The sequence below is a fragment of the Chaetodon auriga genome, chromosome 14 (assembly GCF_051107435.1).
Source record: "Chaetodon auriga isolate fChaAug3 chromosome 14, fChaAug3.hap1, whole genome shotgun sequence".
Taxonomy (NCBI): domain Eukaryota; kingdom Metazoa; phylum Chordata; class Actinopteri; order Chaetodontiformes; family Chaetodontidae; genus Chaetodon; species Chaetodon auriga.
The window spans coordinates 6224315-6250279 of record NC_135087.1 but is presented as its reverse complement, the minus strand read 5'-3'; the positions used below and the strand labels follow the sequence as shown (position 1 = coordinate 6250279).

The 25965-nt window shown below is 42.8% G+C and overlaps 3 protein-coding genes across 5 annotated transcripts; all 3 read left to right on the top strand.

The window, feature by feature from the left end:
• Positions 1-597: 597 nt before the first annotated feature.
• myct1b (myc target 1b) lies at positions 598-2705 on the top strand. Its single transcript, XM_076749215.1, has 2 exons — positions 598-702; positions 1796-2705. The coding sequence occupies exons 1-2, from the start codon at positions 648-650 to the stop codon at positions 2296-2298; spliced, it is 558 nt and encodes a 185-aa protein (XP_076605330.1). The 5' UTR covers positions 598-647; the 3' UTR covers positions 2299-2705.
• A 484-nt stretch (positions 2706-3189) lies between these two features.
• On the top strand, positions 3190-17797 carry tulp4b (TUB like protein 4b). Of its 3 annotated transcripts, none has more exons than XM_076748582.1 (16): positions 3190-3283; positions 3940-4224; positions 6072-6341; positions 6813-6941; positions 7491-7652; positions 7871-8051; positions 8142-8249; positions 8359-8525; positions 9398-9622; positions 9776-10010; positions 11092-11215; positions 11435-11579; positions 11827-11920; positions 12002-12145; positions 12296-15639; positions 15797-17797. In XM_076748582.1, exons 2-16 carry the CDS (start codon positions 4207-4209, stop codon positions 15911-15913), a joined length of 5463 nt encoding a protein of 1820 aa, XP_076604697.1. In that variant the 5' UTR covers positions 3190-3283; positions 3940-4206; the 3' UTR covers positions 15914-17797. The 3 variants fall into 3 exon arrangements, with proteins under 3 accessions (XP_076604697.1, XP_076604698.1, XP_076604699.1); XM_076748583.1 differs by having other exon boundaries at positions 3200-3283; positions 4109-4224; XM_076748584.1 differs by lacking the exons at positions 3190-3283; positions 3940-4224; positions 6072-6341; ... (1 more) ...; positions 7491-7652; positions 7871-8051 and having other exon boundaries at positions 8146-8249; positions 9430-9622.
• A 1514-nt stretch (positions 17798-19311) lies between these two features.
• slc18b1 (solute carrier family 18 member B1) lies at positions 19312-25914 on the top strand. The gene is made up of 14 exons (XM_076748651.1): positions 19312-19510; positions 19725-19864; positions 21133-21228; positions 21318-21391; positions 21891-22038; positions 22300-22456; positions 22557-22693; positions 22791-22892; positions 22975-23066; positions 24064-24159; positions 24264-24338; positions 24498-24591; positions 24944-24993; positions 25154-25914. Exons 1-14 carry the CDS (start codon positions 19480-19482, stop codon positions 25206-25208), a joined length of 1347 nt encoding a protein of 448 aa, XP_076604766.1. The 5' UTR covers positions 19312-19479; the 3' UTR covers positions 25209-25914.
• Positions 25915-25965: the final 51 nt, after the last annotated feature.

Sequence of the window (25965 nt, the reverse complement as noted above, 5' to 3'; positions counted from 1 at the left end):
AATATTTGATTAATTCGTGGAAAGGGAATAGTTGTATGTATATTGGATCAGCTGTTGGGTTGCAGAGGGCTGTCTTGAGGTAACGACAGGCCGGAGACTCTAAGGGCAGAAGTGAATGGGGAACAGCGCAACAATTGAAGGAAATCCCTGCAGAGACTGTGAGCTTGATAGCTTGCAGGCTCTCTAGTGGACGGTTACATTTTCATACTTGAGCTTATCCAGAACCTTGTTAACACCCTTGGACACATTGCCAATACGTTTTAAGTCAGAAGTAGTTTTTTTTAATGGGTATGATTTCTTTTTATTTAACCAGTATACAGTTACAAGTACAGTTACAGTATCAAGAACCCGTGTATAGCAACACAAGAAACATGCCTTTAGTCAAGCCAATAAAGCCATTGTTGAAAAGTATTGATCCTAAGGAAATGATGCAAAAGGAAACAACCCTGTTTCCCAGTGTTATGTCCCTCACAGATAAGCAACGCATTTGCTAATTTTAAAGCCAGAGAGGGAAGGAAGCATGACAGCAAAGTTTCCGCCAAACACCGTAGAGGAAAAAAGGCAAAAAGCCTGTCTTGGAAAAAGCTTAGTGTTCGTCTGTGTGCTCGCAGTCAGTGTGGAGTCTCACATCAGTTTATGGTGGAATAATGGCCCATAATGAAACACATCCCTTTTTGGAGATACTGAAATCATTTAATCTTGGTGAGTGTATCCGTATTTCTTTCTTGTGAAGACTGAGGAAGCATTTACCAAAGCTGCTATGTCAGAGTAGCACGTTGTATTGTAAAATGCAGATGTGATAGTTCCTCAATTGACTCGACAAATTCTATTTTCTCTTAAAAAATTGTTTTATCCCACAAACATTACTTTCAGAGTGATGTCTCCATATTCAGAAAATCAGAAAAGGGTTCTGAATAAATAAGTTTGGGTCCAAAATATATTAAGTTGAAATTACAAAATACACCATCCTGTCAAAACAGTCAGTATGAGTCACATATTTGGAACAAATTTCCAAAAAACAACTATCAGTTCTTTTAAATGACAGCTTAAAACCTTCCTGTTTGTCTTTAATTAAGTTACATTTGTAGTTATTTATGTGTATCTGTCATTGCACTGTAACTTTTTCTCCCTCTGGGTCCTCTATTTTATGCTAAGTAGCTCATTTTTTTTATCTTCTATTTGATTTATTCTTATGAATTCCTCGTTTTTCTTTTATATCTTTCTATTTATATAAACCACTTTGAATTGCCTTGTTGTGAAAAGGTGCATATAAACTTTCCTTGAACAACATTTTGTGCAAAATTCAGTAAACTCCTTTAGTCGGTACCCATTGACAGTACAGTACAGCATCATTTCGGGAACAACGTGACAATCAGATGACAAAAAGTTCTTTTTTTCATGCCTCAAACCAACGATATGGCCAGTTTGTGCTTCGACACAGTGATACATAGACAGCAAACCCACACGCAGGTATGATGTAAGATTTTATATAACACTCTTCCCAGTATAGCAGCGGCCAGCAATAAAAAATCAATAGACAGAACTAAACTCCCTGAAACAAACCTGCCACATATGAGATGCACTCTTGCTGATGCAACTGCTCCTTCTCTATGCTAAGAACATTTTATTTCTAACTTGAAATGCAGCTGAGTCCTGGGAAATCATCTAATCCCATTTTTAGAACAACACCGTGCATCCTGCCTCACATTCCACTAAACATTTCCAACCATTATTTGGTCCCTCAGTACTTCCCCTTTTCTGACACCCCGCATTGATTTTTTTCTTCCCTTTTCAGGCGATATGATTCTTGCCTTCTGTTTATCTGTGCTTGTGGGCCTGCTGCTGGGTGCTTTGGTCTACGTCCTTTTGACCTGGGCATCCAGGCGCACAGCCACCGCCAGGATCACCAGGCGCTCTAAAAAGAGATCTGGCACTTCACAAGCAAGCAACCCCATGAGCGGCCAGCTGGGTCTCTACAGAAGCACTTTCCTCAGCGTCTACAGACAGCCCTCTCTGGAGCCAGTGGGCCCTCTGGGGAGTAAGCCCGGTGTGGAGACCTCCACCTTTCGCCCACTGGCCAAGAGAAACAGGCCTAGCTTGGACATGGGAGAAGACACTCAGCTCACCACACCTGAGGACACAGCAGCCTCAAACTCATTGGATTCAGCATCCCTCGTGCCAAACAAGAGACATTCGTTCTGGTTGGGCAGCAATGGACTGAAGGGTTTCCTCCCCTCGCAGACACCCCCTCCTGCGTACGACAGCGTCATCCATGCCTTTGAAGAGACTTGCACATGAATCTGTCGTCATAGATGCCACAAGAACTGAAAAAGGAGGACTTTGTGCGATTGGACGGGACTTTTTGCCTGTGTTTGGCTCTTTGTGAGGGTCAATGTTTTGTTTTGTCCAAAACCCAAACATGTTCAATTTACAATGATATGAAAAAAGAGGCAAGCAGCATGTTAACACTGGAGAAGATGGAACGAGCTCGATGAACAGTTCAAATGATTAATCTAATTGTTGCAGTTCTAATACAGTTGGTTGTGACCATTGCCGAGCGTCTCATGAGCCGTGATGTACTCCACCAGTATCAAGACACTGGTGGCAAAGAGAGTCTGAGGGTGGATTCCACTCTGATGACATGAAGCTGTGTGTGCTAGATAGTTATATTATCCAGTATCACAATAAAGATTTAATGATGATTTTATTCCAGTTCTTGTGGCTTTGTGCAGAAAAAAGAAACAGAAATCAGTTTATATATACAACATGAGTGAATCTGATGTCATAGGCTTCTTATGTGAAATGGAGGAAATTTATTGGGCAATCAGTTACCTAATAAGTATAATTAATAATAATTAACACTCTGGCAGCAAGGTAGGACAGTCGGTCATCACATCAAGGTCTTGTGTCACTTCCACTTGCAGTGCAAAGATGGGGTGCGCCGTGTGAGGTTGCCATTATGAAAGAAACCCCCTTTTGAGGTGCAGCAATGAATCCTATATTGATTATAGTAGCCTGTGGACCAGACTCGATATGAAAATGTACAGGTTTTTGGTTAAACTATACATTCTTGCCTTCAGTGATTTTTGACAGGCTTATTAGGTGTATTGGTGCTGTCGTTTTAACTAGACTTGAAGTTCGGGGTCCATTTTCCGTGCTACCTGCCTCATGGCAACCCGTTTTAAAGCCACAACCCCGAAGTGCGCCAGCGGAACAGCGCCTGGCAGCACGACCGCACTGTGCGCCGACTGCCTCTGGATTAACGCTGTTACAGTCGTATCAGGTACGTACAGCTGCATCATGTTTGAACATATAACCTCTCTGATGAGAACAATTCTTTCTCCTCCACCGCAGCTCATTGGTCTCGTCAGCATTGTCTAATTCAGACTGCTGCATGCGGTCAGAGGGGCTACAAGACGCCTGTGAATGAGAGATGTAATGCATGTAATGTGTAATATAGTGAGAGACCTTCACAGAGGAGATGATCCGTCTTTATACTTCGACTTTTATTGGATGCTGTTAATCTACAATCTTCAAAGCAAGAGGGAAATTGTTTTTAACCGATGTTTTGATTGAAATCTTACTATTTCATCCTTTATTATCTGTATTAGAATTGGTTAGTGGTCTTTTTTCATGTGGAAATTGGACTACAGGAGTTCACATCCTTGCCTGGCTGCTCCGGTGTTTGACGTAAAATAGGAAGAACGGACAGTATCAGTACCCATGGAGACTGCCTAGTGCACTGATCTCCAATGCAGTGTTGCTGTTGCATAGAGACTGAGAAAAACTGTGAATTTCAAGGTTGATGCACTGAATGACAACGCGGCTATTTTAAGCAAGAGCCACCTCTCTCTCTGTCTCTCCCTTAGATTATCTTGCTTGCTGAATAAAGGTGTTTTTATTCGTCTTTCCCCCCCCACATCTTCTTCATTGCAACAGGATTACACAACTCTCCAGAGCCACATGAGGAAGGCATGGGGTGGGCCACTGCCATCAAAGAACCCTCACCATCATTTCACGGCCAACTCTGAAGTGCAGAGCTGCTTCATTTAAGTGAATGTAAAGGTGGACAACATCTGGCTGTATGATGCGTTTTACTTCCCCTTAGATTTTGTTGCAAGCACCAAGAGCAGAGCAGCCATTACCCTTCAGTGCATCATCTGAATGGAAATATGGACACCTTCAATGGAGGAATTTTGACTCAACATGCCCAGGAACTATGAGGTATGTTGAATTTCGCTCATTTTAGAGACTAATCTTGCAGTCATTTTCCAGGTTGCTCGACCGTTTTCTAAAAGATTATTATACAATCTACTTACCAGTGTGCCAGGCAGTATGCACTCATTCTGTGCAGCCAAAGATTATTCAGATTCACAGACCTTGATTTCTAATTGTAGAAGAGTCTGGGGTTTGACTGTTTTACTCAGTGTAAATATAACATAGCTGCAATGAAGAGCTGAAGCAATAAGATAGACAATATGTGATTTTAACAACCATAAAACTACTTACATGGGAATAATATGACAAAGATATATGCTAAAGGGTTATGTGTACGTGGACAAACCCTTACAGTAAATATTTTGGTCACACCTTATATAAAGGTACACATATTCACCATCACTAGTTGCTTATTAGTGGCATATTGGCTCTTTATTAGTCATTATAAAGCACTTATTAATGCCTTATTCTGGGGTTAAGATAAATTCAAATTGTAATTAATGTACAACACCTTCCATACTTACCACCAATTAGCAGTAATTAGGAGGTTATTGAGGAAAATGTGATGGCCTAGTAGCTGTAGAATATTGTCGTGCAGAGTAATAAGTGCTCTATAGTGACTAATAAAGAGCCAGTTTGCTTCTAATATGCATTCTAATAGGCAGTTAGTTAACAGTGAGTATGTGTGCAATATTTTTATTGGGAAATTTACCTTGTTCCACTGCAAATATACATGTGAGCCCAGGCGGTCCAGTCTCAGTAGATTATGGACAAGGCTGGAAATTGATGCACTGAGTCGAGTGAATGAAGCCTGTACTGGGGAAACAGACGTTAAAATGCGGCAAACATTCTGATAAGTTCCTCAAGTGGAATATTCACAGTCTTTCCATAAAGTGGTTTGTGAATGGTTTGTGAATCTGTACCATGGACTGTTGAAATTATATTCAGTCTATGATCTGCACAAACAGAGGACAGGCTGTCGTGGTGATGTCATCTGGAGCCGCTCCATAGACAGTGAATAATAGAACAACAGCTAGAACACTATGAGCAGCAGCCATGGTGATTGCACTGGTTTAAGGGCACATTTAGTGATTCACTGTTGCGAGGTCTGTTCACTCCAAGGAAGCTCATTTGGATGGAACATCTCTAACTTGTTTCAGTCACAAATTTGATGCCTGTGAAGCAGCCCAGCAAAGTGACGCCCACTGGCGTATATACTGTAGGTGTTGCCTATGTATTGTATGTTATTGATGGGTCTGCTTTTAGGGTGGAGTTTCCATTAGGCAACAGAATTTTAATGTTGAAGCCACCTTCATGCTCTTCACTTGATGAGCCTTGTCTTGATAACCTGTGTATTTCATTTAATGACAGAACAGTCTCACCAAATGGTCCATTTGGTGGCTGTTCCAGACCCTTTCTATTGCATCAGTTTGCCCACATGGAAGTTTTTATTGTTTGGGGCTTTTCATCCACATTGGCTTAAAAGCTGAAAAGGAAAGTTCATTCTTGACCTTGAAAGCAGTAGTTGACAGAATAATCTCACCACATCCCAAAAATGAACTTTCAATCCCAGCTATTTAATGGTTTGTTTTACTGCACATCTCCTCATAAAGCTTGTCCGCATTGTTGTTGCTAATGGATTCCCTGAGTAACCACAACCCAGCTTCCTGCTGACCATTTCTACAGTATGCGACCCAAAATGTCCTGAACATCAACAAAAGCCAGTTTTAAGTAAAGGTGTGCTCACAGAGAAACACAAACTGTTAATGCACATTGAATCTGGTTGTATAATAAGGTGAAAAAAGTTGTACGTTGCAGCTTCAACTTGCCTCTTCCTCTGCTTTACCTCCCAGCCTGGTCACTCAGTAGGGATGTTGGCTGCCGTGGAACATGGTCCCATCCTCTGCAGCGACTCCAACATCCTCTGCCTTTCATGGAAAGGCCGGGTCCCCAAGAGCGAAAAAGACAAGCCGGTGTGCCGGAGACGGTACTATGAGGAGGGCTGGCTCGCCACAGGGAACGGGAGAGGAGTTGTTGGCGTGACGTTTACATCGAGTCACTGCAGGAGGGACAGAACTACACCCCAGAGAATCAATTTTAACCTGCGAGGACACAACAGTGAGGTGTGGTCTTTACTTTACCCTGAGTGGCATACCAGTCTGGCATACCATTGACCTAAAGGCACATTAACGTACTGAGACAAAAAAATGTGCATTCGATATTAAAATGTGGTGTAGAAAATATCACATATATGCACTGAACAATGTTTACTTGCTTCTGTTGTATTCAATATAAATCAGATGAGAAAAATAAGATATGTGCAAGACAAGAAATGAATCCAGAGCATATGTAGACGTATAACATGTGCGCCACGTTCACTGTAATAAGTTCTGTCTTCCAATTCACAGATTCAGATAACATCTTTGTTGTGTCTGTATTTTCTCTGTACGCTGACTCTCCTTCCAGCTGCAGTGGACTGAAAAATGCCTTTTCAAGCATTGTGCTCTTACTGTGTATTAATCATGAATGCTCCTCTGTGCGGAAAGCCACCTGTGCTGGCAAAAAATAGTAATAGTGCTTTTGGGTGTTTGCAGGTTGTCTTGGTGCGTTGGAATGAACCCTTTCAGAAGCTGGCCACCTGTGATATGGAAGGAGGTATTTTTGTATGGATCCAGTATGAAGGAAGGTGGTCTGTAGAGTTAGTGAACGACAGAGGAGCCCAGGTACGCTTTTTCCTGCTTTCTCCTGACAAAAGAGTGACCTGGGAGCACTGAAAATACAGATTATCCATAACATTATATGACATGCGCGTGCCTCACAGCAAGAAGGTTGCTGGTTCGAACCCTGGGTCGGGCAGGGCCTTTCTGTGTGAAGTTTGCATGTTCTTCCCGTGCATGCGTGGGTTCTCTCCGGGCACTCCGGCTTCCTCCCACAGACCAAAAACATGCTTGTTAGGTTAATTGGTCTCTCCATAGGTGTGAGTGTGAGTGTGTGAGTTGTCTGTCTGTGTGTCTGTATATGTGGCCCTGCGATCGGCTGGCGACCGGTTCAGGGTGTACCCTGCCTCTCGCCCATTGCTAGCTGGGATAGGCTCCAGCCCCCCGCAACCCCGAATTGGGATGCGCGGGTAAAGAAGATGAATGAATGAATGAATTATATGACATCTGAAGTAGAATTGATGACAGAAAAACTACCAGAGAGCACTACAGCTGTATTTTGATGGCCTGTATACGAAGGCAAATGTCTTGAAAATGAACATTTCTTTCCTCCAGGTGAGTGACTTCACATGGTCACATGATGGCACTCAAGCGCTCATCGCATACCGGGATGGCTTTGTGTTAGTCGGCTCGGTCAGCGGACAAAGACACTGGTCGTCCGAGATTAACCTGGAGAGTCAAATCACCTGTGGCATCTGGACTCCTGATGATCAACAGGTATGCACTGTCTTTTTGCATTATTTAACTTTTCTTTCTGTGATAAAACATTAAAAAAGCTATCTTTAGTAAGAAAAATTACATCTGGGGTGAAGTAATGTTCTGTTTCTTCCAGTGCGATCTTGTTTAATGGGGGTTTTTTTGCAGCTCTTTCAGGCAAGTATTTAATGCTCCAGAGCATTTTGTCTATGAAAGTTTAATGTGCAATGCCTCCTCAGGTCTTGTTTGGTACAGCAGACGGTCAGGTGATAGTGATGGACTGTCACGGACGAATGCTTGCCCATGTCCTCTTACACGAGTCTGATGGCATCGTGAGCATGTCCTGGAACTGCCCTGATTTCCTGGTCGAGGACAGCACAGAGAGCGACACAGACTCTGACGACAATATTCTGCCTTTAGGTACAGACGTGTTCTCCCACTGCTCTTATGACAGCTTGTTGCATTCTGTTGGCTGCAGAAAACTGATGCACTTTTCTCGGTTCCTCCAAGTTCGCAGAGTCAAGCCTCTGTTGACCGTCACCTTCTTATCAGGAGATATCAGTTTAATGAACAACTATGATGACCTCTCTCCTGCTGTAATTCGCTCAGGGCTGAAAGGTAAAAAAAAAAATCCACGTTTCACTGTGACATTCACAAGTACGTTCATGAATTGTGTTGCTCATATGGCCCATAAGACATGAGGTGTTTGCACTCCTTCCCTCCACAGATGTTGAGGCGCAGTGGTGCTCGCAGGGAGACCTCCTGGCTGTGGCCGGCATGGAGAGACACGGGCTTCCTGCCGAGTCGGCCTGCGCCTCCATCATGAGGAACGCCCTTGTTAAGTTCTATAATGTCCAAGGAGAACACATCTACACTTTGGAAACACCGGCGCAGGTTTGTCCCATACGCACTGAGCGAAACAGGAGGATTAAATAGAACAACAAATGGAATAAAATGAATATCACAATAACCACAAGACCTTCAGTATTTAAGCATTTAAATAATCAATTGTTTCTCTATTTGGTGTCAATTAAACTGAACTGCAAGGCAATGAGAAATCCTTCTTTGACAAATCTGACTCATTATTTGAATTTAATGCCTATTAAGATGATCAAAATGTGAATTGAATGGTGACGTGATCACAAAAAGTAGATAATACATTTATTGTTTATCATCTACTATATTTCTCAGCCCCAGGACAGCTTTAACATTGTCATTGTAAGAGGCCTGAGTCCCACTGAATCACCGCTACTTAAAATACACTTGTGGCACTGTAGTGAGTAACAATGGTAAGAAGGTCCTTCAAATGGTCGCCTTTCTAAAAGAGTCTTAGCTTAATTCAAAACAGTTTCGCCAAGACAGAGAGTGGCACCTCGGCAGACTCAGCAGAATGTGTTTTCAGTCACTCATGGATGATTCATTTCTATTGCATTTTTTAAAACAAAAGCACTTTGCAGTTAAGAGCGGGTAAATAATGAGAGAACAGATATAAAACTGAGAGAAATGAGGGCAACAACTTACTGAAAATTGAGAATCCCATACATAGATAGGTTATGTTATTAGCCTCAAAGGGAAATTGTAGAATGAAAGCAGCTACTACACATAAAAAAATGACAAAATAGACTAAATTTGTGTGTATTGTAAATGTATATTAGTGCAAATCAGGTATTGATATTGCTAAAAGCTTAGAGACAGTAGGGTGAGTGAAAAGGCTCAGTGTTACTGCGGTTTGCTGTAGGAATTGATTGTGAATAACTGTTTTCCAGAGACCCATCACCACCATCTGCTGGGGTCACAGAGACTCTCGTCTGTTCCTTGCGTGTGGACCAGCACTGTACGTGGTCCGTGTGGAGCACAGGGTGGCCAGCCTCCAGCTTCTATGTCAGCAGGGCATCGCCAGCGCCCTGCGAGAGGAGAAAGACGTGGGCAAGCTGAACATGCCCTCGCTGCTCTGCTCTTACGTCACCACTGCTTTCATACCCACCATCAAGGTGCATTGATCCTGAAATAATCGCTGTGCAGTAACAGTCGCAGGCAGCTTCTTAAGAACTTTGTTGCATTGTGATAATGCAAAACTGCTGACTGAGACGTGTTTTCCTTTGAGTGTCCAGCAATTCTACAGCCCTTTCCTCTCTTTGTTCTAGCCTCCAATCCCTGACCCCAACAACATCCGTGACTTTGTCAGCTATCCCACAGCTGGGAATGAGAGGCTCCACTGCACCATGAAGAGGGCAGAGGACAGCCCGGAGGCAGGCGGACCCTGCTACACTCTGTACCTAGAATATTTAGGAGGGCTGGTGCCTATTCTCAAAGGAAGGCGCATCAGTAAACTGCGGCCCGAGTTTGTCATAATGGATCCAAAAACGGACAGCAAAGCAGGTGGGCTTAAACCAGTGACTGCATAAAACATGGTGACGTGACCCACAGGTTTCTCCCATTTACTCCAAAAATGGTCAAAGAGGTGGAGCATGGGTGACACCACTCTTATGTCTGTATGTTAAATATAAGACCAGAGCCAGGAGACCGTTAACTTAGCGACTGGAAGCAATGGGAATCAGCTAGCTTGGCCTTGTCCAAAGTTAAAAAAAATAATCCACCCAACAACACCTCTAAATTTGACTATTTAACATGTTGTGTGTTGTGTGTTTAGTCTGTCCACAAACAGAAATGTGAAAAGTTGGTGGAGCTGCCATGACAAGATTCAGAAAAAACTTTATTGATCCCCACAGGGAAATTGTTTAACAAGAGAGGGATCTCCATATATAAATACTCTAAGATACTAAGATTTTTTTTTTTTGACATATTTGACAGACACCAGAGACACAATTTGGAAAATCCATTTTTGTATCACTGTGTATTTAATTTTGGACAGAGGCAGGCTAACTATTCCCCCTGCTTCTTGACTTTATGCTATGCTAAGCGGCTGCTAGCTGGAGCTGTATATCTAACAGACATTAGAGTATCACCACTCTTTTCATCTAACTTATGGCAAAAAACCAACTATTTTAATTGACTTGGCGTATTTCCCAGAACTTTCTTTGAAATGGATTATGAGCTTTGAAATACAGATGAAGCTGAAGAAAAGTCCTAATGTTAGCAGATGGGCCCAAAGGTCAGAAATCTTTGTTCTTTGTCATGCTGAAATGAAAATCTGCACCCGGATCATTTCTTTAAACTTGTGCTCTGTTTTAAAATGCTGTGCATATTCATGTGGTGTGCCATCATTCACCTTGAGTAAGAACGAATGCAGACTGTGGTGATGACTGCTCTTCTCTGATGTAACATAGTCTGAGGCTTGTTACAGGGTTAGCATGTACTATGACCTGGCTGCACTGAGGTTGCATTTAGCCTGTGGTCCCATTAAATGTTTACTTGCATTTAATATTGCTCTTTTTGCAGAGCTAGTTTAATGTTTGTACATATGAGGAGTCGGTTCAAACTTGCCTTTCTGTGTTTTCAGAGGAGGTGTGTGTGAATCCCATGATCTCATACACTGACAGCTGCAACTGCTCTGACTCCAGTGACATTGAGTTGAGCGATGAGTGGGTCGGGAAGAAGTCACCAAAGTTATCCCGAGGAAACAGGTCACCCAAACTCTGCATGTCAGAAATTACATAAATAAACCCTGTTTTTTTTTTTTTTTACACATAACACAGGCCCGAGTCACAGAGCGTTTGCAGATATTTTTGTAGCATTTGTTTGCTAATTGAGTTCATGACTGGAATTAATTACATAAACTGAAAATGTCGCATTTCAAAAATTGTTCAAAAATAATTGCAAAATTTACCCTTTTTATTTCCAAGAATAAACATGGACTCGAGAAAATCTCCCAAACTGTCACGCGCCAATCAGGAAGGGCAACGGTCGCCACGATTACCAACAAAGAAGCCTCCAGTTCGCTCTCCCAGTCTGACACGACGAGAGTTCTCCATGGATGGGATCACAGAGGTGTGAATCTGCATTATCCACGAATGATACCGTAGTACCAGCGTTAGTTTTTTATCTTTACATGGTGAATCTGGGAAAAGAGGGATATACTGCATGTACTTAAATTATTCTCTTACCTAAAATGTTCCTCTATTTGTTACTTCTTTGACATCAAAAACAAATATAAAAATATATATCACACCTCTAGGCCACTCCTAATTCATTTCTTTGTCACTCTCATTTTTATTTCGTATTTTCTCCTTCAAAGCACAACTACCTCGCTCAAGTCACATCCAACATTTGGGGGACAAAATTCAAAATTGTTGGCCTTGCCTCTTTTCTCCCTGCTAATCTTGGTGCAGGTAAATGTCAGCCACTCCTCCACATCACGTTGACCGTACTGATGAATTTAAGAGTCACCGTAACTTTCTTCTGTGTTTCAGTCATCTATAAGACAAGTCTGCTTCATCTGCAGCCGAGACAGATGACAATCTACCTACCAGAAGTGCGGAAGATTTCTCATGACTTTATGAGCTTGCCTGTGTTTAACCCCAATGTGTTCAGTGAGGATGAGGATGACCTACCAGGTGTGTAAATGAATAAAAGCACAATATTTTCAGTTGAGAAGTTTAGAAAAATATTCAAACTATAATTGGATTCAGTTTCAGTGCACCTGACTCAGTTTTTGTATGTGTTAAAAATCACTTACACAGTTCTCCTCTGTGTTTTTTTTAAAGTAATGGGGCCCTCTGGAGTGGCAGGAGACAATCCTCCCTGTACAGTCAACATTCCCATTGCTCCTATCCACAGTCCGGCTCAGGCTATGTCTCCGACTCAAAGTATTGGCCTGGTTCAGTCTCTTCTGGCCAATCAGAATATTCAGCTTGATGTCCTGACCAACCCTACAGCCACTGCAGCAGCAGCAGCTGCAGCAGCAGCAGCTTCTGTCCCTGTTAGCGATCACGGGCAGGACGCAGTTCCAACACCGTACCCAGTGCCGACTAGATACTCAAACCCTGGTCAGGTGATCTTCAATGGGCTAGAGATGGGTCCTCTTCTTCCTGGTACTCTTCCTCCCCCTCCTCCACCTCACCATCTCCCACCGCAGCCTCACCTGCAGCGCTCTCATTCACAGCAGCCTCGCCAACAGCCGTCCAAACAGTCCCAACAAATGCAGACACAGCAGCAGCAGAAACTGCATCATCACCAACAACAGCAGCAACAGCAGCAGCAGCAGCAGCAGCAGCAGCAACACCATCATCAGTCCCAATCACAGCAGCAACAACAACAGCAATTACAGCAGCAACATCAACAGCTGCAGCAGCTGCACCACCAGCAGGCACTGCTTCAACAGCAGCAGCAACAACATCAACAACACCAGGTTCAGCAACACCAACAAATACAACAAAATCAACAGCAGGTGACACCCCAACAATTCCAGCAACATCAAATTCAGCAGCAGCAGCAACAGATGCAGATGCAGCATGAGCAGATGCAACAACAACAGCAGCAGATGCAACAGCAGCAGCAGCAAATCCGGCAACAGATCCAGGAGATGAGACAGCAGCAGCAGCAGCTCCAGCAGCAGCACCAGCAGATCCAGCAGCAGCATCAACAGATGCAGAGGCAGCACCAACAAATGCAGCAGCAGCTGAAGATGCAGATGACACTGCCTCCACCTCCTACTGGCTATCCAACCATTTCTTTACAACAGATTCATCTTCTGCCTCAAATTCCTCCTCCTACCACTGAGCCTGGGCTCAGCAGGGGGGAACATGGACACACTCTCAAGCCAAGTCTGCCACGGACTTTGCCTCCCTTCACTGACATGGATGGATCTGTGGAGATCCAGATGAGGAAGGTTAATCCTCCTCCTCCATACCCAGGCACTGTGGTGTCTGCAGCTGCAGCCGCGGCGGCCCCTGCGCCTCAAACTCTTGTCACAAACTGTGACAGCCCAAGTGTCCTGGCACCAGACCCCTGCCTCAAGAAGGATGAATTTTTGCTTCACCCTGTCACTTTACAGTACCCGACACCTCTGGGGTATGAAAGGATCACAACCTTTGACAGCAGTGGCAATGTGGAGGAGGTTTGTCGGCCACGCAGGCGCCTCATTCGCAATCAAAATGCGTACGCTGTCCATGGCTCTGCCACACTCAAAGTCACTTCCTCTGAGAATAAAAAAATTCAGCTTCCCTACAGCTCAGCAACATTGAGTCGTCTCTCTGTCCCTCGATACTCAATACCTAGCGGGGACCCTCCTCCTTACCCTGATCCAGCCAATCAAGTAAGTACTACCCTTCCTCCTACTCAGAGAATCGAAAGCAGTCTGATTCATGCCACTCTACGTCGTGACCGCAGGGACGTGGGACTTAAAGTGCCACAGATGATGGAAAGCTCAAGAACCCTTCCCTCCAAGGCTAAAATAAACAGTGCACTCACGCTTACCTACCAGCAGAGGGTGCCCACAGCATTGTACACATGCACACAGTGCAGCAGCAACAGCAGCAGCACCAGTGTCAGTGTTAGTGGTGGCGGAACTACAAGTAGTGGCATTGCAGGTGGAACGGTGGTGAGGCAGGACTTCCCACCAGGCAAAGGAGCACATCACAGCACCATTATTGTGCACTCTAAAGGTGCCTCACCCCTGGCCTCTCAGTCATCTTACAGTCTGCTGGGTGCTGTTGATAACAGCAGGGACAGAACAGTGTATGTAAACTCTGCCTTTACCGAAGATGAGACTTTAAATCAGCAGTGTCACCTTGAAAAATCCGTACGTCAGTTGACTCTCGGTGACGTCAGCTTGACGGTTAAACGCCCTCCGCCTTACCAGTGGGATGCCTCCACCACGGAGGAGTTCTGGCTCACTCCAGAACAAACCATGTTAGCTCCTCCACCGGGACCTCATAAACCACCTCCTCTCATCATCAGTCAAGCGCAGCACTTGGACATGACTCAGCTACCGTTTGTCCTCACGACTAAACCTCCAGCCAGTCCAAGCACGAGCACTCTCACTTTCCCATCAGGTTACCAGATATCCCTCTCGCCTTTTCCTCCGGGTGTGGCTCACGGCGGTCCTCCTCTTCAGACCTTACAGAACCCTCCACCACAGTGCTCTCCAAACGAAGTGGTTGCTTCTGTCCCTTTTGCTCAGCAGGAACCCAACTTGGTCTTGCCACCAGGCTATCCTCCAAATCTGGCTAACTTGGCGTGCTGCCCTCTCCCTCCAATGTATCCAGGAGCTAGCTCATGTGCTGGACTTCAGCTGCACCCTGTCAACCTTCACCCCTGGAACCCTTACCCCTGCCCTCCTCCCATGCAAGACCCCCCAGCGCCTCCCCTCCCTACCAAAACTCATCAGATTTTAGAGAAGCCAATTCTATCCCCACCTCCTCCTACTGCGCCACCTCCACCACCCCCTCTCCCTCCTCCTCCCCCACCTACTGAGCTACCGCCCTCCAAAAGTGCCACAGAGGATCTAGCGGAGTCTGCCAACAACTTTCCAGAGCCATCTTCCCTGAATGAAAGCCCTGTGCCACAGGAGTCAGAGCGCTTCAACAAGAAAAGCCGCAAAAGACTGGACAGCAGAGCCGAGGAGGCCAATATGCCCACCGTCTCTGAGGGCAAATCCAGAAAGGAAGGGCGTGCGCTCTCCGACTTCAACACTCTCATTTCCAGCCCAAGACTTGGCAGCAGAGAGAAGAAGAAGCCCAAAGGGCAGAGAGAGCAGCTCAATAAAACCAAGAAGATGAGCAGGACCACGAATGAGTTCCAGGACAGCTCGGAGAGTGAGCCGGAGCTGTTTATTAGCGGCGATGAGCTCATGAACCAGAACCAGAGTAGTAAAAAGAGCTGGAAGAACAAGCGTAGCATGCGTATGGCAAGTGAGCTGGAGGAGATAAAGTGCCGCAAGGCAAATGAAAGAGAGGACCGTAGTTTGGGAAGCCAAGGATTTGTCTACGTTATGGCCAATAAACAGCCATTGTGGAACGAAGCCACCCAGGTCTACCAGCTTGACTTTGGAGGACGAGTCACGCAGGAGTCAGCAAAGAACTTTCAGATTGAGCTGGATGGTAGACAGGTAATGTGATGAGAAGTCCAAATACTGGAGAGCTGGTTAGTTACTCGACCTTTTAGTCAATGAAAATAACTGTTAGTTGAAAAGTTGATGATGATATTGATGAGTTGATGATATGTTGGTTATTACATGCTTTCTTCCTCTTGTCTGTCTTTTTTAGGTGATGCAGTTTGGGCGAATCGACGGCAATGCCTATATCTTGGATTTCCAGTATCCTTTCTCAGCAGTGCAGGCATTCGCTGTGGCCTTGGCCAATGTCACTCAAAGGCTGAAGTGAAATGGTTCTTTTGTGCTGTTTGCAGACTAATTCAAAAGAAGCCACAATGGTCTCACACCCCAGCGTGTGAGCCTATAGCTGGGAAAATGTCAGTGTTGCGGTGGTTCACTTTTTAAAGAGGAGTAAAGTAGACAAGTTGGTTTTGCACACGCAGATCATTTACAGTCAGTCCGTTGAAGGCCAAGTCAGTCTAGGTCAGCTGTCGTGGAGGCTAAACCAGTTACTCCACCATTTCTAGTTTATATGTTGAATGTACTCAAGCTAATTTTATTTATTATTCAAATGTTATTTAGTGAAGTAAAATAAAATATCCACTGTCCCTGGATAAACGAAAGGTAAACTTAAGTACATGATGGAATGGATTCTAAAAGCAGTTTGGGTGTAGTATCAAATGTGGTGCCAAAGACTTCCCTCTCTAAATAATGGCTAATTTAGTATTTCAAATTAATCCCTATTTCATATTTGCTTGTAATACCAGGATTGACGATGGTGGCATTCAAAATTGCCAGTAAATTTTGACCAAGTCATAACATATCTGATTCAAACACTGCTCTATTTTCATGAAGTTTTAAGTAAATTAATCAGGTTTTATCAAGAATATCAAAGTAATTGTTCTTGTTTTTTTTAAATACTTTTATTTGTCATTCAAACCCCATTTGTTCAGGACAATGATTGGATTTTTAGTCTATTTTATTTGTTGAACGTCCTCTACATCACGTTCAAACTGCTGAACATGCGATTGAAGAATATATTGATTTTCTGTAACTGCAACAAGAAGAGTTGAGCACATCGTTTGTATATTTTCTACTCATGATACTTCTATGAAGTGGTGCAATGAACATAAACATAAATGTGAATCATATTCTTTTGGCCACAGTACAGCAAATCATTATTCAGCCGTTATGATCCGACAATGTATTTTTAATTTTTTCACGTGTAAATTTCCATCTTCCTCTTCTTTTCCAAAACTCCTCTAAACAATCGTCACTTATGGTCAACAGTAACTTTATGTGTGCCAAATACAGCCAACTAGCCAAATGCATTTGGCTGACTGTAAGTTAGTAGGGAAGATGGTAGAAAAGGGTCCGATCCCCACAAACAAAGATTTGCATAAACACCGAGATCCACTCAGTGAGTCTCTAACTTGGTTGGCTCTGTGTTGTTTTCAGTCGGTGTTTATGATGCCGCTACATCAGTAGTTTGCCTTGTTGGAAATCAGTGCTGCTTTAGATAGATAGAGCTTGTGTGCAATAATGCTACTACATAGACCTGATGTTGTACTTGCAAAAAGAAAATACAAAGCTGCTTGCACAGTGTGTTTAGTAAATGACTGAACATCATTATATGCTTAGAATTGTGCTTATATGTTGCTAATTTCAGTCATTTTGTACTTCACCTTTGCTTTAACATGGTATCAAGAGGTTTTTTTTTTTTTTTTGATGTAACACTTGTAGAAAAAAAGAATGAGAGCAAAAAACTTCAAAGGTATTAAATACAACATATTCATGAGTTGTTAAGATTAGCTGTAAGTAGGAGTGAATTTCATGTAGATTTGGTGCTAATGTATAAAGAAACAAATGTGGAAGTGTCTGGACATGTGTCATTTGCTAACAGAAGGTTATTTTAAAGTATATGAAGAAAGTATTTTGAGAGAGGCAGCAGGAAATTTAGTGCAGAGAGTTTCCATCGAACAGCTTTTTATTTCATGCAGCTTCTGAGACTTCAGCGACAGCGTGTGTCAGTTATCAGCAAAGGTGCTGAATGAATAGGTGGTTGCCTGATTTTTTTTTCTCTTATTTTGTGAAGGAAACAAATATGATATGACCATAGGTTTACATGGACCTATAGGCTGGACAAAATCTAATAAAAACACATTGTTCCAAATGGTTTTTGCTGTGATGAATGTGCAGTTTGACGCTTGAAGGCTGTTTTTGCATCCATTGCTGAAAATGTGCATTTTCTCTGCGCTAACTGCAAATCTGATTTCAAGAGGCAGGCCTACGAGCACGATTTATGACATTCCAAACTATTTGGGTGCCAATCCTGGTCTAATATTCAGTATGTCAGTAATATTCACAAACCTCAAGCCTCCAGTGCATGCAGACTGAGAATGGAAACATCTTGTGTCCAGCAGTCAAACTTGTGAAATGAAAAAAACTGGCGTATTCATATTCTCTAGAATTGGGAAAAGCTACTTTAGTCATGCATTTGACAGTTTTTATATATGCCTTAATACATGTGTGGAGGGGATCTTTAAATTTAATTTGTAATTAGTATCGATATTAAATAATCTCTTCTTTTTTTTAAATTTACAAACATTTGAGGTAATGAAGCCATGATTATTGATGTTGTGTAAACATTTCATTGCTAAGTTATTAGTTATTACCGTACCAATTAATTCTGATTTGAAAAGCACAGCATTATCATAAAAACCCATAAAAGCGTAATCATAATACTGAGATATCAACACTGATGCTAACAACAGTATTGATACGTGTAATATCAGTGAAAATTAATGGTGGCCTATAATATCAAACTGAGTGTCAGAGTCATCAATCTATGAATTTTTATATTTACATTATGTTTTTTATGGCTCATCTCTCCTATTACATCTGGTATGATGTCACGTGGGGTGAACTGACAATAAACATGATCTATTCAGCTGTTCACCTGCATGGCGGAAGGACAGATGGGGTCATGCAGCCAGCAGCACAGAGATCCCGCTGGCCCTCTCATACAAGTGTTGCTTTCACTGTCTCAGTGTCTGAGCAGCTCATGGTAGTTTCAAGAAGTCGCTCCATGCAGTATAGTTCAAAATTAAGCTTGTATTTATTTATACTTTTGATTGTTTCTCTTGACAGTCTGTCACTACCAGGTTTTATACCGCCTCTGACAAGCAAGTTCAAATCTGATGATTTTCATTTTTATTACAGATTGACAGAATATACAAACTCTAAATTTAAATCGCATATTAAATCATAAAAATAGTGCAGTTTGTGTATTTTGGTGCCTTACAGATCATGCTCAGGGCAAAATATCACAAATATAGAAAAGATAAAGACGCCTTTAAGTTCCGTCATCGGAGATAAAGCATACATTGTGATAATAAAAGCCCCAAAATAAAACCAAATTAGTTTGTAAATTAAGGGTTCGTGCAGAAAATTCATTCAAAAATACGGAAAGCAGGCTTAACAAGCAAAGATGCACTTATTCAAGCGACAGCATAAATAAATCCAAAACTTAAATCACACATTCTATTGTAAAAATTACCGTAACTTGTGAGTTTTATGTTAATACCGACTTGCATAAGCGCCGTACCGGTGCTTTTATTTTGAAAGCGGTAAAGGAAGGCGTGCCGTCTGCGTGTTTTGACGTTTGACGCCGGAGGAAATGCTCACAGTCAGTGAGCGTGTAGCTGTCTCGGAGTCGTGTCCTGCCATCGCTGAGCAGACACTTTGCGGTTAATGTTGTCAGGATCCGTCTTCTCCTCCGTGTGTCGGAATGTGACCGTCTGAATTTCTGCCCTGAATACCGGAAACTGGATCCGAAACCTTGAAAATAAAAACATGAATCCGCGCGATGATCCTCAGCCAACAGGTTGGTCAATTTTTAAACTGTGTAATAAATGTCTGATAATCACAAATCATAGCAGCGAATTCACTCTTTGCAACGCCAAGCACATGGACGCCTCTTTGATTTGAGTTTAATTCCGTCTTGAACTTTATGCCCTTTACGTTCAACACCGTCAAATATCATTATCCCAATTTCTGTTGTTTCTTTACCGCTTTCATTTCCGTTTTTTCCGAAACAGATAACGACACTCCAGCGGAGGCAACAGATCCTCCCCCGAGGATGTCAAGACAGCAGATTCTCACCTTAATATCAATCGCGTCTGTCAACTTCAGCTCAATGATCTGCTACTCAATATTAGGTCCATTCTTCCCCAATGAGGTGAGTTAACACAAGCCCACACCAGAGGGTACAAATGAGGCGTTCAGGGACAACCACTTAAAGCACCCTTTAATAAGAGATCATGAAGTTTCAGCTGCTGGCTTTGTTAAAGTAAGACAATGTGTTTTTGGAACTAGAAATCCTCCTCTTTCTTTTGAGAAGTTGAATTCATAAATAATAAAAACACGTTTTTGTTTAATTTAGCACACATCAGGGCTTTGCTGCTACAGCTTGACTTGGTCTGGTATGACCGATATGGTGGCTAATCTTAGGTAATGTTAGCAAACTTTATATCTCTGTCAGTTTTCAAACACACTGCATGTGGTACTGTTATACTACATTATATTTTAACACAAAGATTTAGCTTTTGTCTTTAGCCCTCCTGTGTAGTAATAATGCAGTTACAACTGTTGGTAATCCAGTCCAAAGGCGTTCATTAAACAACAAAAGCAACACAGAAGTTGATCTTATTAATGGCTTATAATTGATCTATAAACTCTTTACAACTTCTAATCATTAAAAATTGAAACAGTCATCCAAATCATACACATATCAGCCTCTTGTGGACCCCAGTTTTGAATGAACCCCAAATTTGCACGTCTATACGGACCTATTTTGTGTGTTTTTACAAAGAGGGACCTTTAATGCTGGTAGAATACGTCAAACAACAGATGATAACTGCTATCAGGGTTGTGAAAACTCTTCTGTTTCTATCAAGGATGTGTCTAATAATTGGTTTGATGATTCATGAGTATATGGAGGTGCAAATAGCTGCAAATGCTTTGTCTTAGCCTGAGGAGTTGGCGTGGTTATGAGAAAACAGTGAAAGCGGTGGCCAAGCGTCCCCTTCTGTGGATCGAGCCCATCGTTCGTGATGCGGCGCAGGCAGGTCTTTGTAACCCTCACGGATCAGAAGGCCATCAGCAGTTCCCTTTAAGAACTCAGTGCCAGTATCCTCTCGGTGGAATGAGTGAGTTATCATGTGCTTGCCTCCCTGAAGGCCAGTGAATGACTGGCTCTGTTATACTTATTGTACAGAAGGTCTCAGGTAAGATCAGCTGACATCATGTGTGAGAAGTGCAAAATTTAGGCCACAGTGGAGTGATGGTTGCTGCATTTCTTTTTGTTATGTTATCTCAATACGTCGCATATCCTTATTTATTGCGTTTGTCTCTTAGATTGCGTGATCTCATCTGTTGTCATCGTGGACCATGAAATCATCGTTTCTCCTCACAGCTCTGAATATGTGACATGATGTTTCTCCGCAGGCAACGAAGAAGGGAGCCAGCCAGACTGTCATTGGTCTCATATTTGGCTGCTACGCTATCTGTAATTTAATTGGTTCATTGATAATGGGAAAATATGTAAGTCTAATATGGCATTATTTCTTACTGGCTCATGCTGTGTGACGTGTGATTTGCTGCCCAGTAATTTACTCTCTTTTCGCCGTTAGATTGTCCAAATCGGTGCAAAGTTTATGCTTGTGAGCGGGCTTTTTGTGTCTTCTCTCTGCACCATTCTGTTCGGGTAAGTGTTGGTCCTGCATGCCCCTGAAATATATTGTAACTCGCATAATTAAGTAATCCTAACATATGTTTTAAAGCAAAGTTACAATAGAAAGTGCCTCTAAAACACCTGATATGCTCACTTGAAAGTCTTTCTCATTGTTTTCACTGTAGCACTCGTTGAACTTCATATTTTATGTGTTTGGCTTCACATCAGAGGTCAAAGCCTGATACAGCTTATTTCTCTGAGCCACGGAGCTCAGCTGTTGTGCAAAAACTATTAAAAACACATCAAAGAGCCACACTGTTGCACTGGGTGACACGTTCCTTCAGTATACTGAACCATACCTGAAGGATATTTTCAGCTGAATCGACACACACCGTCCTGCTGCTGTTAATGGTGGTGCATTAATGTGGATTTGTGATCTAACTATGTTAAGACCAAACAGCCTGCAGGGAGGCTGGTTTCAGCTGCATTCTGTCCGACATGAAATATTCGTTTCTGCTTTCTTTTCTTGCAGGTTGCTCGACCAGGTTCCTGCCGGACCCGCTTTCATTGCTCTGTGCTTTATTGTGAGGTCCATCGACGCAGTGGGCTTTGCCGCTGCGATGACCTCCTCGTTCGCCATGGCAGCAAAAGTATTCCCAGACAATGTGGCAACTGTTTTGGTGAGCGGAGACGAGTCTTGTGCAACGGGCATGTTGTTTAAACATTAGAATCACGAGCAAACAAAAAAGCATTATAGTTGGGGTTGTTTTGTGTGTCCCATGTCTCCCAGTGCCATGGAAAATAATACAGAACTTCCACCATACAGTATGTAGTAATAGTACTTAAACTGTGTGCTTGTATGTTTAGATAGATATATATATATATTTGTTTACTGGTTATGTAAATGCATATTTCAATGTGCGGCCGTTCTCTCTCTTCAGGGTAGTTTGGAGATGTTCACAGGACTCGGTCTGATTCTGGGTCCACCGGTCGGGGGGTGGTTCTACCAGTCGTTTGGATATGAAGTCCCTTTTATGATTCTTGGATGTTTCCTGTTGATAATGGTTCCCTTCAACATATACGTCTTGCCAGCCATTGGTAGCATTTTTTGATTTCAGCATCCGATTTGTTCATTTTCGGTCATTCTGTCTTTCTCTGATTGTGAACTTCAGTGTATTCGTTGCTTCTCTCCACTCAGACGCGAATCCCTCGAAGGGTTCATTCCTTCGACTTCTCACCAGAGTGAAAATAGTCCTGCTCTGCTATGTGATATTCACTCTTAGTGCAGGTCTGGGCTTCTTGGATGCCACGTTGTCCCTGTTTGCCATTGAGACGGTAATTTCCTTCCTTTTGATTAAGTCAACTTTCCCCAGAAAGAAACTTTGCTCTTCTTAGCGTCAATGCATTTTTCTGCCCTCTCCGTCGTTTCCAGTTTGGTCTCTCAGCTGGCTACGTGGGACTCATCATGCTTGGTTTGTCTTTGCCTTACTGTCTGGCGTCGCCGGTGCTCGGGTATTTCACTGATAAATATCCTGTGAGTATGAAAGCAAAGGTCGATCATTCTCTCAGAACGGCAAGTTTGTCATTTTGAACGTGTGCTGGTCGGTGTTCATCAGGCCACCAGGAGTTGGTTCATGGTCATTGGAGGACTCACCACAGCGACTGGCTTCTGCCTGCTCGGTCCCGTCCCCTTCCTTCACATCCCGAGGTGAGCGTGTGGTGGAACTAACAAAGACTCTCTTTCTCTTTCTTTGGACATTCGCTATTGGCTTCCTTGCTGGGAGTTCGGTGAGAAGATCGATGCCACTCTCATGTCCTGTCCATTTAAAGGACCAGTGTGGAGAATTTAGTGACATCTAGTGGTGAGGTTGCAGATTGCAACCAGCTGAATACCCGTCACCTCACACTCCCCTACAGTGGCTACTAAAAACATGAAAAACGTAAAAGATCCTCCTTAGAGGCAGTGTTTGGTTTGTCCATTCTGGGCTGCTAGATACAAAGAGTTCATTGTAAGCTAACAAAAACAGAGTGATTCTCATTCTCAGGTGATTAAACACTAATTAAAACCTACTTCTGAGTATTATGTTTCATTTCTGCCAATAGATCCTCGTAAATCTTATACACTGGTCTTTTCATATTGAGCCGCCTGTTAGCTTAGCTTAGCTTAGTTCAGCGTAAAGACTGGAAACAGATGGAAACAGCTAGCCTGGCTCTGTGGGATGTTCCTCCCAGCATCTCTGCAGCTGGACTCTCCACTGCGATGACTCCAGGAACTTACTGCGCCCTGCCATGAAATGGTCATGGCACGTAGCCCTGAGTAAAACCACAACACTAGACAAACAAGGTAGAATCATGGGCTAGCTGTTTCACCCTGTGTCAGGTCTTCATGCTAAGCTAAGCTAAGTGCTGGCTGTACCTTCGTATTTAATGGCCAGACGTGTAGAGTGATGCTGATCTTCTCATTTAACTCTTAGCAAGAATAAGCCAATTTCCAAATGATGGCTTTAACTTGGAATACAGTGTATGAACTGAGGAAATACTGCACTCAACATTTACATTTTACATTTATTATTAGATAAATTTTGCTGTTGTTGGCTTGAAATGTGTGTTCACTTATATTCATTTAAAAAATGAAAATTTTCACACAGACAAACCAGAGTATTAACTTGTGTTTTTTCCTGTCATGTGTGTGTTTGCTCGTGTAGTCAGCTGTGGCTGCTGATCTTCATGCTTGGTGTAATTGGGTTTTCTCTTGGCATGACTGCAATCCCAACGTTCCCTGAGATCATCACATGTGCATAGTGAGTGCCTTCACATGTCGTGGCTCCACATTCATGACCTGCAGGTTTTTTATCATGCAAGGTGAACACACGTGTTCCATGGTGTTTTCTTCTCCTATTTGTAGTGAGGAAGGATACGAAGAGGGACTAAGCACTCTTGGACTGGTGTCTGGACTGTTTGCGGCAGTTTGGTCCGCAGGGTGAGTCCTGCTGGTCCTTACCAACATCCAAAATTTTTCCTAAATATCTGAGTCAAGGAAAGAGTCATGAAACGTCTGAATATGAAATCAGTTGTCCCGCTGGTTCGTGTAATTAGATTTTTAATGTGGAAATTGTTTTCTTTTCTTTTTTTTTTAAAGGATGTTTTATGGCCCAGTAGTGGGGGGCATCATCACACAACATCTGAGCTTTAAGTGGGCGGCTGCGATCCAAGGCAGCCTGGCGTGTCTTGGTGTAAGTATCAGTTTGTCCAGTGTTTGCAGGGACGCTCTGACTCGCCGGCATATTCATGTTTTTATTGTCCTCTTATTTTACATCATCAGAACAAATGATTGGGCGCTCAGCCTTGTGTCCTGTACAGAGGTCTGATTGTCACGTTGCCAAATGTTGCCAGTGTGACAGAGGCAGCGGCAGACTGTCAGCGTTGTGGCTTTTACTTGGCACTTGTTTAATGGAGAATTGGGATTCGTAGCCTGCTAATCACTGGGGGGTTACACGCACCATGAAGACTGATAGAGAGGGAAGCTTGTCATTCTCGTTTCTTAGCAGTTACACACATGAAACTCAATGTCCGCTCTGTCCTCAGGCCTTTCTCCTGGCTGTGTGTTATTTATGTCAACGCCCGAAACGACAAAGGTAATGTTAACCTCAAATTCACATCGGATATCTGTCACATATTTAGACGCCTCATGGATTTATATGTTCTGTTAATTACACTGAAGGCTATTTCGATTTTATTTGTGCACTTTCCGAGAACGTGCTGGTGTAACGCTCACTTTCGTGTGTGATTTTTAAGTGTTGGAGAAAGGAGTCGACAGACAGATGAGAGCACTCCTCTCCTGACCGAGTGAAGCCTCAGCCACGCGTGGAAGGACGCCATGCAGCACAGATCGCCATCAGTGTTTCCGCTACTTGAATCAGCCTCCAAGTTACACAAACTTTGTTTTTTTTAATTATTAATTGCTTTTTAACATGTTTGAATTAGACAGGTCTTTGGTGTTTGGGTTGTTTTGGAGATAATAATGATTTTTACTCGGGTCGTGGCAACATTTTTTGCCTGTGTTTTCCTGTAATATTTTTATGAAATGTTCCGATGGGTACTACCTAACAACCCAAAAACAAAGCAGTACGACTGTGTTGCTGATTTTAAGTAGGTACATGAGGATTTAAATAGATTATTTCAAACTGTGCAGCAACTTTCTAGTTGCAGTTTTGATGAATGTAACATGAACGACCGTAGTGAACCAGTGGAAATCACAGACCACTCAGAGTCCAGATCACAAACTAAATGTGCCTTTTGTTCTGCTGTATTAACAATCTCATGAGTTGGATTTCATGTTGACGTGTGACACATTGAAGCTGCCGACCACATTCATAGTAACATGAAGGAAATAAGCATGTCAAGCGTTACGTTATGTAGGTCACAGCTCGAACCTGTAACTCAGTTTAACCAGGAGAAAGTGACATTCCACTGTCGTTAATCTTTTTGTTTTCTCTTCTGAGCAAACAATTTGGAAAGTTTTGCATTGATGTGAATAAAAACAGTAAATATATAAATGACCTGCTTCTGTTTTATTTGACTTAATTTTAAAGTTGAAACATCAGCTA

What these genes read in the sequence shown, in the direction of transcription:
- slc18b1 (XM_076748651.1), top strand. Translation starts at nt 19,480, where the DNA reads ATGAATCCGCGCGATGATCCTCAGCCAACAG. An exon ending in CATTGATAATGGGAAAATAT is followed by an intron (nt 21,229 to 21,317) that starts GTAAGTCTAATA and finishes TTTCGCCGTTAG; the next exon opens with ATTGTCCAAATCGGTGCAAA. An exon ending in GAGATCATCACATGTGCATA is followed by an intron (nt 24,160 to 24,263) that starts GTGAGTGCCTTC and finishes TCCTATTTGTAG; the next exon opens with TGAGGAAGGATACGAAGAGG.
- tulp4b (XM_076748582.1), top strand. An exon ending in CCATGGATGGGATCACAGAG is followed by an intron (nt 11,580 to 11,826) that starts GTGTGAATCTGC and finishes TCTCCTTCAAAG; the next exon opens with CACAACTACCTCGCTCAAGT. An exon ending in GGATGAGGATGACCTACCAG is followed by an intron (nt 12,146 to 12,295) that starts GTGTGTAAATGA and finishes TTTTTTTTAAAG; the next exon opens with TAATGGGGCCCTCTGGAGTG.
- myct1b (XM_076749215.1), top strand. Translation starts at nt 648, where the DNA reads ATGGCCCATAATGAAACACATCCCTTTTTGGAGATACTGAAATCATTT. An exon ending in ACTGAAATCATTTAATCTTG is followed by an intron (nt 703 to 1,795) that starts GTGAGTGTATCC and finishes TTCCCTTTTCAG; the next exon opens with GCGATATGATTCTTGCCTTC.